General features: G+C 40.0%; 1 protein-coding gene and 1 long non-coding RNA gene across 2 annotated transcripts in view; both read left to right on the top strand.

The window, feature by feature from the left end:
• LOC134176709 (uncharacterized) overlaps positions 1-563 on the top strand; it is a 1875-nt gene extending 1312 nt beyond the window's left edge. The window contains exons 2-3 of the long non-coding RNA XR_009969342.1: positions 360-410; positions 490-563. This is a non-coding gene — a long non-coding RNA (uncharacterized LOC134176709). The remainder of the gene's footprint in view (positions 1-359; positions 411-489) is intronic.
• Positions 564-568: 5 nt separating this feature from the next.
• Positions 569-6530, top strand: LOC134177655 (uncharacterized). Its single transcript, XM_062644431.1, has 11 exons — positions 569-580; positions 909-1181; positions 1462-1633; positions 2165-2276; positions 2364-2487; positions 2548-2646; positions 2768-2863; positions 4259-4324; positions 4386-5030; positions 5094-5282; positions 5356-6530. The coding sequence occupies exons 1-11, from the start codon at positions 569-571 to the stop codon at positions 6487-6489; spliced, it is 2922 nt and encodes a 973-aa protein (XP_062500415.1). The 3' UTR covers positions 6490-6530.
• The last annotated feature ends 5516 nt before the right edge of the window (positions 6531-12046 follow it).

A 12046-nucleotide genomic window follows, 5' to 3' on the forward strand; every position in this document is an offset into this window, starting at 1 on the left:
CGGGTCGACGCTGAATTCATGCAGCAGATTAAACACATGAAACGTGATCAGTATGATAATGATGGATGGTTAGTGGATTTTTATTGATGTGTTTGTTTGTTTGTTTGTTTGTTTATATGTCTGTTTGCTTGTTTATTTATTTATATATATTTGTTTGTTTGTTTATTTGTTTATTTGTTTATTTGTTTGTTTATTTGTTTGTATATTTGTTATTTATTTATTTGTTTATTTGTTTGTATATTTGTTATTTATTTATTTGTTTATTTGTCCATTTGTTTATTTATTTATTTGTTTCTTTATTTGTCTATCATTCTTAGTTTATAGAACGTAGCACAAAAATCAGTTTCTTGTTGTTTCAGGTTGCCTTCATTTGGACGAGTGTGGAATCACGGTCCTCGTTCACACTCAAAGTATGTCTCCTTGTTTGCCTCGTTTGCTTGGTATAACACACATGCAGCCGATTGTGAATTGTGAACGTCAATTCACTAGATTCGAGTTCGTAAGTGAGAGCAGAATAGGAAAACGTGGCAAGCATGAGGACAGAAATGAGACGATGCAACACGATGTAATGTGTTTGCTCGTCTGTCTGCTTGTCTGATTTTTCCTTCATCTATCTCTCATTCTGTGTGAATCAATTAGTGAATATACGTAATTTTGTAATTATAATTTTAATTAAATTAGTAAGTATTAGTGTTGTTATAGTTTAGCATTAATTTATTATGATTAATATTAATGTTTTGTATTGTTTAATATCAATGTATTATTTATATTATTTTGATAAATTGTTTAATATAAATTTATTGTTAATGTTTAATATTAATTGATTGTTATGTTTAATATTAATTTTCGTATTGTTAATATTAATGATTTATATTAAATTTGTTGTGTTGTTTAATATCAACTTATAGGATGGTTCAGTACTTCACGCAGTATCATCTTCATCATTACAAGATGATGATGATGCACAACGTCAGTTAAACACTTTTACATCTGAAGCTCTCAATGCACCAACATCTGATGCTTTTCCTGCTGCTGTTGTTCAACATCCAGCGACTGTTTATACGGGCTATTCAGTCGATCACATGACATTCAGATGGAGGCAGTCGCAAGACTTGTGCGTTCAGAATCAAACACATGCACGTGTAGACTTTCCAGTAAAGGGGATTGTTGAGCCACTGCATGTAAGTATGTCTCAACTACAATTATTATTGATGTTAATATATTAGTTGGATGTTCTTGGAGTCCCAGACTATTGGCATAATAAAAAAATTGGTAATAAATTATTAGTGTTTACTTGTGGTTATGTGTGTGTGTGTGTGTGTGTGTGTGTGTGTGTGTGTGTGTGTGTGTGTGTGTGTGTGTGTGTGTGTGTGTGTGTGTGTGTGTGTGTGTGTGTGTGTGTGTGTGTGTGTGTTCACGTGGTGTATGCATGTCACGTGACATAAAATGATTTTCTTCTAGGATGCTTGTCCTATAGCATCGTCGTTGTTACCAAACACCAACAAATTGAAAGAAAGCAAGGAGACAATGCTGAGTCAAGCATCTCTCACTGATAGTAACAAACTTTTGTTGTTGAGCAAAATGCTGGCAAAACGTAAAGAAGAGCTTGTTCAATCGTTGAAGAGAAAGAAGGGTGACGATCAATAATATTGTATGATATAGTATTAGTAGATGATATAGGCTGTACTTGGTGGTCGATGCTGGAGGACAATATTGATATTAAAATAATTATATATGAACACACACACACACACACACACACACACACACACACACACACACACACACACATACACACACACACACACACACACACACACACACACACACACACACACATTCCAGCCTGAAGGTTGTTGATATTAATAAAAATCATTTAGAATGTATTGAGCAATTTGAGAGGAAATGTAAAAATGTTATAATAAAATTAAAAATATATGTTTTGATAATATTACATTTATTTTAATTAATTAATTATGGAATTATGTATAATAAGGTTTGGGTGAGCACAAACTCACGTCTCATTGATCGTCGCGTCTGCAGATGAATGGACGTTGTTATCTCGTTGTAAACATTTTGTTAATATCTACTTGCTGTTTACACATAGCGTGCGCAAAAAGTAGACACGTGATGGTGAGTAGGTCATACATGTATGAGTGAGTAGCAGCACTTGGTTGGCAACGTCGTGGAGTGCAAGGTAGAAATCGCTGGAAATTTGTAGAGAAAAGGAATTGTAAAGAGAGTTTTACGTTTGAAGGTGAGAATAAAGTTGGAAAGTGAGTAGGGAGGGGCAGCGACATGTTGGTAGAGTGTTGTCGGGTAGTCTTGTGTGGTTACACGTTCATGTGTTACTGTTATGTTAGAATGAGTGAGAGAGACATCACAGCATTGAATCGCCGACTACTGCACGCAGCGAAGAGACAGTCACGTTATGAGGTTGAACGTCTTTTGGATGTTGGAGCTGAAGTGAATGCGTGTGATAGTCTTGTATGTTATTGATTGAGTGACTCGTTTTATTGTTGTTCATAACAATTCACTCTAATGTAGGGAACTACTGTACTGATAAGAGCTTGTATGAATGGCTCTAAGTCATTAGTTGAGCTTTCGTTGTCTAGAGGGGCAGATGTGAACAGAACTGATAAATGGGTAAGTGTTGATAGTGAATGAATGAATGAAGAGAATGAGATTTAAATGATGTGATGAGATTTGTGATAGGACGGATATTACAGTATAGACAAACAATAAAACACAATTATTGTCATTACAGGGTTTCACTGCTCTAATGTTGGCAGCATGGGGGGATCATGATGAAATCGTTGAAATTCTATTAAAATCAAAAGCAAATGCTGAACTGAAGAATGAGGTGAGTGTTTGCATGTGTTGCAGTTGAACTGTTGTATGTGTTGATGTGATGTATGGTAATAATAAATGTATTGATATTAAATATTATGATGACATGTTATTAAATCAATAGAAAGTGCAACAGCAGTGGCATAGGCAGCAAACAATAATTGGTTTAGAGGTCATCCATAATTGTCTACGTTTACTCAAGCGTACAAAGCGTCCTCTTTTCTGCATACCCCTCCCCCTCTCCCAAGCGTACATAAAATGTTGGTCATGTGAATGTAGAACCATGGTATTACAATAACTAAATAATTAGAAACCCTTTCGAAGATTGATATGCACATTTCGTCGTTCTGTCCAGCAGTCTTCCATTATCGTTGCACTTTCTGCACAGCTTCCTCATGAGACAAAGATGGGCTGGCAAAGACAAAAGCGTTCACAAACTGTTGCTATCTGTTTGGCGGCGTTTTATGAACAGCGCAAGGTCTCTTAGACAGGTCTGTTAGTATGTACCACAGAGTACACCTCCCACACCATGTACACTCTAGTAAACACGTGCGATGAATGCTTAGCGTGCTCTACACGTCATACACTTGCGACGGATAGTTACAAACCAGAGTTGAAAAGTCTGGTTACAAACGTAGATACAGTACAACACACGTACGTGTAAATGCAATATCCTGATTTCAGTATCACTTCTCATCTACTTCTGGACCAAAAAGAAATCATCAACATTTTATGCTCCGCCCCAAAAGTGGACAACTACTCTTACCCTCCCCCCCTAGCGTACACTTTGTACACTTGAGTAAATGTGTACAATTATCTGTGATAGCCAGTGTTCTCTCCAGTCTGGGCCATATGTTGGGGTAGTGAGATAGTCGGTTGATTCATGAAATGTAACCATTAATTTATTACTGGTTGGGTAGTGGAGACAGCAGGCATGATCCATGAACAAACGTCTTCGTTACTAAGTACCACAGAAATGTCCTTTGCTCATCATCATTGGCTAATTGGCAATCTTGGCATGTGTACACTTGTGTTGTATGACGGTTGGAATGCTGTTACAGAAGATGCCCATGCTTTGACACACCCTTGAGTTTTTATCTAAAATTTATTTTTTTAGTTAGACTGTGTAAGGAGGTGCAGATTGTAGGGATGATGTTTGGTTCTAGTAAATAGTAGTAGGTTATGCATGACAGGAGGTGTGTATTAGACATAGACTAAGATGCTAACACTTGAGTTAAACTACCAAACCGGAAGTAACGTCATTATTTATATATGACGTCATAACTCAATTTGCTTTGCTTGTTGAGTCGAAATCCTGGTGAGAACATTGGTGATAGCATTTCTAATCTGTCTTCACAAACCTCTGGTATAGGCCATCTTATCTTATTTGTGTGTGTTATGTTGTCAGCGTGGTAAGACAGCATATGAACTGGCTGGCAATGCCAAAGTTAAAAGACGACTGAGGAAAGCAATGGTGAGACGTTTATGTAGTGAGATATGGTGGTATGTGTAGAATGGATGGGTTGTATTGTCAGGATGAACAGAAGTATGCTGTTCTGTATGCCGAAGGCACAGTGAGACCAGAAATCATGAAATTGTGTTTCATTGGTAAAGAAGGAGCAGGAAAGACGACACTCATGGAGGCTCTCAAACGAGGATGGTTAGAATGGGCTTTCTTTGCAAATGAGAAGAAACCAGATGACCCAAAATGTGAAGAGGAACGCACAATTGGTATCAACGTGATGACAGTCGATATTCCAGGAGTGGGTCGCTTGTCAGTGTGGGACTATGCAGGTCAAGGGCAGTTCCACAAAACACACGGCCTTTTCTTTTCCTCCAACTCAATCTTCATCTTGCTAGTGAGTCTAGTGAGAGGAGAGGAGAGACGACTGTGCAGTGTTGAGGAGTTGCTAGAAGAGCTTCAGTATTGGCTCTCATTTCTCAGAGCCAGTTTGGATGCAGAGTTTATACCCACAGTGTTGATAGCTGGCAGTCACATAGATTACTGTCCAGGGCGTCAGGGTGTCTTGCAGCGTGTGGTCGACGACATGCGTGAGCTGTTCAAAGGCAAGATCAACATCATTGAAGTTTGTTTTGTTCTCGACTGCAGGAGGAGCTGGACATCTGAAATACAACAACTAAAGAAAGTTCTTTGTGATGTGAAAAGGAGTCTTCAGCAGGTGATTATGAGACTAGTTTTATAGACTTATAATTACCTGCTGATATAGATATTTATGTTTCAGTCTGCTCCTCTGTATCCTCGTCTTTGTCAGCCAGTCGTGTCCAAGTTGCTTCCTTCTCTTCGTAAGAAACAAGAAGATCTGTTCATGGAGAAGGCAACACTCATGGAGAGGATCGAGCAGGAAGCATGTCCAGGACAAGAGAAGAAGGTTGTAGAGAAGGTAGTTGATTTTTTAGATGATTCAGGAGAGGTGAGACGACGAGCAGATGTTTAGTTGTTGTACTTGTGTATGTTTGTGTAATATTGTTGTGATGTGTGTTTAGATTGCTGTTGCCGGTGATGTGGCAGCTCTCAATCCTGCATCTCTACATCATTATGCCATCGGTCCTCTCATTGCTTCTGAGGATTTTAAGTGGCATGTCAGGTCAAAGAGGAAGGATGGTACAGTAACAAGAGAAGAAGCAGAAAAGGCAATCAATCATTTCCGAAGAGATAAGAAGATTCAAGTTCAACTCAACACAGATAAAGTTCTCGCTATAAATGAATGTCTTGATATCTGCTTCAAAGTGGAAGGCAGAGACGACACGTACATGTTTCCAGCTCTCTTGCCTCCTAAGGATCTGTCTGTCATGTGGAAGAGAGACGAGAGTAAGAAAGTGTATGTCGGTCGTCGTCAAGTGTGCAGCAGTGAGACGACCATCTTCAGTCCATCTGCATTTGGCATGTTTCAATCTAGAGTTCATACGACGTTAGATACAGAAGCAAGGCTGTGGAGGAATGGACTGATTGTATCACGAGGTGATTCTATTCATTGTTATGTTGAATGTTTGGTTGCCATGGTAGATCCTGTTCGTTCTGTCGACTTTGTATGTCGTGGAGGTAAGGCAACAGAATTAGAATGTGTTTCCCTACTCGACACTGTCATGTCTCTTTGGAGAGATACGTTAGACAGATACAGTCCAGGCACTGAATATGAGACTGGATATCTGAGCAGAAAGCATTTAGAGGAACACAAAGAACTGAAACAAGTTGCTGTCTATGCTGAAGAGAAAATTCAGGAAGCCAAAGCAACAAGTAAAGGAGCAAGTGCTGCTGTAAAACAAGTAGTTGGTGATGATCTGATGGTAGAAAGTCTTGATGACTTGCTGGTCATTCTAGCCTCCAATAGAATGTTGACCACTGCAGTTGTCCATCCCAGTGCAGTAGTGGCAGCTGTCAGTAAGCACGGTTCATCTCAATGGTATTTATTTGGACATAAATTAGGTTTCAGTCACCACGAAATTACTTCGTTATGTCATGACAAAGCGACTGCAGCTTCTAAATTATTTGCAATTATTCAAGTGAAGACTGAACAAGTTGGTGATGTGAAGATTGATGATCTGCTGTTGGAGATATGTGGACTGTTGCCAAGTAGAATTGATGGTACAGTCAAAGAGGAGCTTGGAATCCCCACATGACTGTAGGATATCGGGTGGATATTTATCAACACTATAATAGGCATTTAGTAATATAATCACGAAATTGTTTAGTGTCACATTCATAAAGGCATCGTCATGTGTATGGTGTGTAGACTTGAATTTTATTTTTATTTTTTATGTGTCGTGCTCAACCAGATCAGTCTGGTTTGTAAGGTCTCTTGTAATCAGCGGAGGCAAACCCTGCCTCAGATGTGCTTAGACCATCATGGCTGTTTAGACAGAAAACATGACTTTACGTAGGATCCGACTGGATCCAAGAAGCACTGCTTTCTGTATGTGCTGTGGGTTGTGATGACCTGGAATAATGTCCAGCCACAGTGCAATACCTGTGTGCACTGTACCCAAAGCTCCCAACACCACTGAAACAACCAGTGTCCAACACTGCCACATGAGGCTTATCTTCACCTGCAAGTCACTGTATCTCGTCAACTCCTCAGCCTGTTTCCTGGCAATGTTGCATTGAGCAGGACAGCTGATATCAATGAGAAGACAAGTGTTTGTCTTCTTATTTCTGAAACAGATGTTAGGACGATTGGCACCGATCTTCCTAGCAGTAGGGATGGCTGTATCCCACATCATAGTGATGTTGTCCATCTCCACAAGCCGATCAGGATGATGCCGGTACCATCTGCTCTCCACTGGAACCCCAAAATGACGACAAATGCCCCAGTGGATAATGGAGGCCACCTGATTGTGTCGATCAGTGTAGTCCATCGGTACCAAGGCACTACAGCCTGCCACAATGTAGTCAACTGTTTCCACGCCTACACTGCACAAGCGGCAAGTGGGACTGACATCTCGATGCAGAAAGCTGCTCTCATAATACCGAGTCCGAAGAGCTTGGTCTTGAGCAGCAACAACCAGTCCCTCAGTTGCAGCAGGAAGATTTGATGACTTCAGCCATCTGTAGGTCTCTTGCATGTCCACGGGTGGTTTCTCAATGAGACGCAATACTGATCATGCAATGGTTTTGTGCCCCAAGATTGTACAAGAAGAGAACTTACGTAAAAGAATGTACGTAAATGTTTATATACTTTATATTTCTATTATTTTATGTGTCATTATGCCCCTCCATGATGGGCAAGTGGGGTCTTTACTTCATCTGGGTGCCCCCAACCGGCGATCAATGACTTGCCAATTCGATATAGATTACAGGCATTACTGTGACTGCGAACTTGGCACAGCAGGCCTAATGGATATCAATGACCACCAGGAAAGTGCTGAACGTCATCATAAACGGATCGTTCGCCAGACCACAGAAACTTCGCAACGACTGAAACGGGTCATAGTCTCATGGACAAAGCTGGAGAAACATGAGAAGAAAGACAGACAAGTTTCATAATTTACCGTCATCACTGGGGTTTGAACTCCCAGACCATGCATGGAGTGGTAGCCATTGTCACTAACCACTAAGCCACGGCTTATGTAGCATGTTGCCATGTTGTCTTGAAACCTTTTTTGCAAGTGAGTGTGCACTGCTTGTACTAGGCATGCGCATAAAGTTGTAGGATGAGTTAAATTTTAAAAATAATTTTAAATTTTTGTGGGATGATTTTATTAATTATTTAGTAATTTAGTAAACGTGACTGGCAGGATCTCTTCAAGTATTATGAAGATGACCTCCCCTGCCCCATCATTTCAAATACAATTGCACGTCTATCAAAACAAAATGGTACAATGTTGGCAGGGGTGTAGTGTGGCATGGGCTAGACCGGGCTATGCCCCCATCATTTGTAGGCGTGGTCATAACAATTGTGGACTGTAAATACGTGTAAGGACTATAGCTGTATAGACTTTGTTCCTATCTGGATGTCACTGATTCTACTGTATCAGTCAATTAGAAGCAAATCAAAGAGGATGTGTCCATAAAAGTGGGCGTGACCCATAGCATCGTGAAGTTTATTCCCCCATTTCTAGAGGTCACGCTACGCCCCTAATGTTGGAAAGAAACTGCCAATTACTGTCACAATGTGAATAGTTTCAGTGCCCTGTGTTGTCTGACAATGCATATTCACTCGACTATGGGGCTAACTAGACTTAGTATCTTGTCTCTTTTGCAGCATGTACATATGAGATGAAGATTTATATTCATATCTACACGTGATACGTTAATATTAAGGGTTAACATATTAATATTAAACCGTTCTAACAGCTGTAGTCCAGTCCAACACCAATCTGTAGTCCAGATTGTAACCTAAATAATAAAGTCAACATATCATGTATGACTTGGTGATTGCAGATTTAGTGTCTTGCCTATCTGATGACATGGCTCGATGCGGAATGCAGTAGTTGATTTCAACCCGCGCTAAACCTAGTTTTAAGGCCACGCCCATTCCGTATGACCAACGAGCATTTGAAAGAAAAGTTGAAAGTGAATTACGCCATTGGCTACCTAGAAATGAAGAAAAAGGGTTGGTATGATGGCACAATGGATAATGTTTTAGACAAACATACCTACATACATATATACATACATGCATGCATAGATGACACACACAGCACACACATACATATATACTGGACATGCGTACATTTTTTTGTACGTACGTACGTACAAGAGCCCCTAAAGCTCAGGTTCGATACTGCAATGACTATGCTACGATGCTACAATGCTACAATGCTATCAGCATTCACTGTCTATATGTCACTTCTTCTTCTTCTTGGACAGAACTGACAGTCCGGAGAGAGAGGCAAGTGTATACATACACACATACACACATACATACGTACATACATACATACATACATACATACGTACATACATACATACATACATACATACATACATACATAAATTTTTTTTGTTATTATTTAAAAGTTGGTACAACATACATACATACATACATACATACATACATACATAAATACATACATACATACATACATACATACATACATACAGGACATACACAATGACAGAGTATAGATAACAGACTCACTAGTAAACAATCTCGCATACCAAATGCTAGTGCATCACAGTTGCCGCCGGTGATAAAGAAATGCGTTCTGAATAATTCACCAAATCTACCTTCCCTGGTTGGAAGGGTAATGGTGTGAAGACATCAGCACCTGCTGCCCAGAATGCATCTCCTCCAGTCAAACAGTCTGTAGAGAAAGAAAAATGTATGACAAGAAGAAAACAACGAGGTGAGCTGTGTCTGTCTGTCTGTCTGTCTGTCTGTCTGTCTGTCTGTCTACTTGCTTGTCTGTTCAAACTAACTTTCATTGTGAGGTCCAACTCCGTACATTTGAAATCCACGAACAGATCTAGACTGCATGCCACCAAGAAAAAATCTGCACATCCAAGACACTCAAACAATAAGAATAAAAATTTTGTAAACAAAATCACGTGCTACAACTAAAATATTAATAATTAAATAAAAAAAAATAAATATTAATAAAATTATAATTAATTAATTAATTAAGCTTAAGACACACACAATACACACACACAAACAGTTAAAGTTATGTATACATCAGCTACAATAAATAATTAATATTAATAATTAAATAATAAATTTACATATTCTTATTTGGCCATCTTTTCATTGATATCTACCTGTCACTAATGTTCGTTTTGCTTCCAGACAGCGACCTTATCAAACCTGCCGATGCCGTCAAACTAAAACCTGCACATCACACAAACGGCTACAAACAAACACGACCAACGAGCCCATCAATTGCACCTCACCGAACCAACAGGCAAACAAACATTCGTCTGCAGTGTTGTGTCTGATTTTATGAATTTTGTGTTGCCACCTATTCCTGCTAATTTCTGTAAAAATGTACGCAAATTGATGTTGAGATATGGAGGTCACGTGATGAGCTTACTGTGTTGATTCTGAAGGAAGAGGCGTGAGTGGGAAAGACTGGGTCGTCACAAGAATCAAGAAGGAGAGAGTAATGCAAGAGCAATGAGATTGGGATGGAAATGTATGAGGTAAGACATGCAAATGGTGATGTGGTTGGTAATACAATTAGAGATGATTAATTAAGGTAGTAGATATGATAAGCAGTAGATAGTATACATAGAATAGAAATAACCAGATATAGAGAGACTGACCGACAACTGACAGACAGACAGACAAACAGACAGATATACAGACAGAAAGGCAGATGACAAACTGGACAGACAGACAGACAGACAGACATCAGCATCTACGGAAGGTGCTGCAGCATCCAGGAGAGAGCAGAAGAAAACGGAAAAATATAGCAGAGAACGACTTCTTGGTAAGGAAACAGTGACAGCAGTCCCACTAGTGTTGGAACATTTTGGTCGATGGGGACAACAAGCAGAAATGTACCTACAGCATTTGTCAAGTAGATCAACGGATGCCTATGGAACAACAAATGCCTCCTCATTCAAGACACATTGGAGGGAGCGCATGTCCATTCAGCTACAAAAAGCCAATGCTCGAGTCATCTACAGGAAAGTGGAGAGACTTTTAGATGATGCTAGTTAATTTGTGTTTTTCCAAGGCCATTTGGCCTTTACTTTTTTTTTTAGTAAAGGAGCAAGCACGTGTGTAGTTAATTGGACTGATGAGGACATTGTGTTGTAGAGGATTTAGCCTCCATCTGTACGTACTTTGTTCTATTGAATAAAATACCTTTGACAGACAGACAGACAGACAGACAGACAACAGATAGACAAACAACAGATAGACAGACAGGCAGGCAGATGACACACAAACAGACAACCAGACATTGACAAACAAACAGACAAACTGACAAACACACAAATGATTACTCTTATTGATGATTTCAGGTTGTGTTCTGCATTCTCTCGTACAGAAAGTGGCACAGCACTTGACAAACATTTCAATAGACGCCAATCTGTATACGCGTGGGTGTACCCATCGATAACCCCCTAGAGACATCAACATGCACTAATAGCCTCGCATACCAGGCTCTTTCGCGCAGTCGCTGAGCTAACCGCACGTGAATCACACGAGGAGGAGGAGCTTTTACCGGAATTGCTCCAGCGCGAGAAGAGCCTGGTCGCTTTCGAGAACGTCATAGTGACGTAGGACCCCCGATCCGGTTTCATAGCTTGATAAAGCTAATTCTATTTCCTAAAGAGCTCGTTACTGTAATTGCGCTGATACACGAAGCAGAGAGGTAGCCCTCCGCGGAGAGCGCGTGAACACAAAATCCAGTGAAGCTGTTGATGGACAAAGTGCTGGTGAATAATGAGCGTAGGAATGGCCTACATGGGACTGGTCCGCTGAACCTACACTCTCCAGCAACGTTTCTTTCTACTAAACTCATCTGCAGGTTTGCGCGAATTGAAACCGACGTAGAACTATTCACCACTCTTGCGCGTCTACTCTGACATCTATAGTCTGTGGGGGAAATGGTGTGAGAACTGCCGGCCCAGTTTCACTCAATGGTTCATGAAAACAGTGGCCTAGAGCTTGTTGACCTCTCCACGTCAGGATCAGATTTGCGTGTATTGCTAACGCAGTCTATGTGACGGTACTTTCGACTCAGCAAGCAGCACTTTAGTACGATATTGGCTCTCCTCACGGTGAAC

The sequence above is a fragment of the Corticium candelabrum genome, chromosome 3 (genome assembly GCF_963422355.1).
Source record: "Corticium candelabrum chromosome 3, ooCorCand1.1, whole genome shotgun sequence".
Classification (NCBI taxonomy): Eukaryota; Metazoa; Porifera; class Homoscleromorpha; order Homosclerophorida; family Plakinidae; genus Corticium; species Corticium candelabrum.

What these genes read in the sequence shown, in the direction of transcription:
- LOC134177655 (XM_062644431.1), top strand. An exon ending in TGAACAGAACTGATAAATGG is followed by an intron (nt 2,647 to 2,767) that starts GTAAGTGTTGAT and finishes TTGTCATTACAG; the next exon opens with GGTTTCACTGCTCTAATGTT. An exon ending in GACGACTGAGGAAAGCAATG is followed by an intron (nt 4,325 to 4,385) that starts GTGAGACGTTTA and finishes TTGTATTGTCAG; the next exon opens with GATGAACAGAAGTATGCTGT.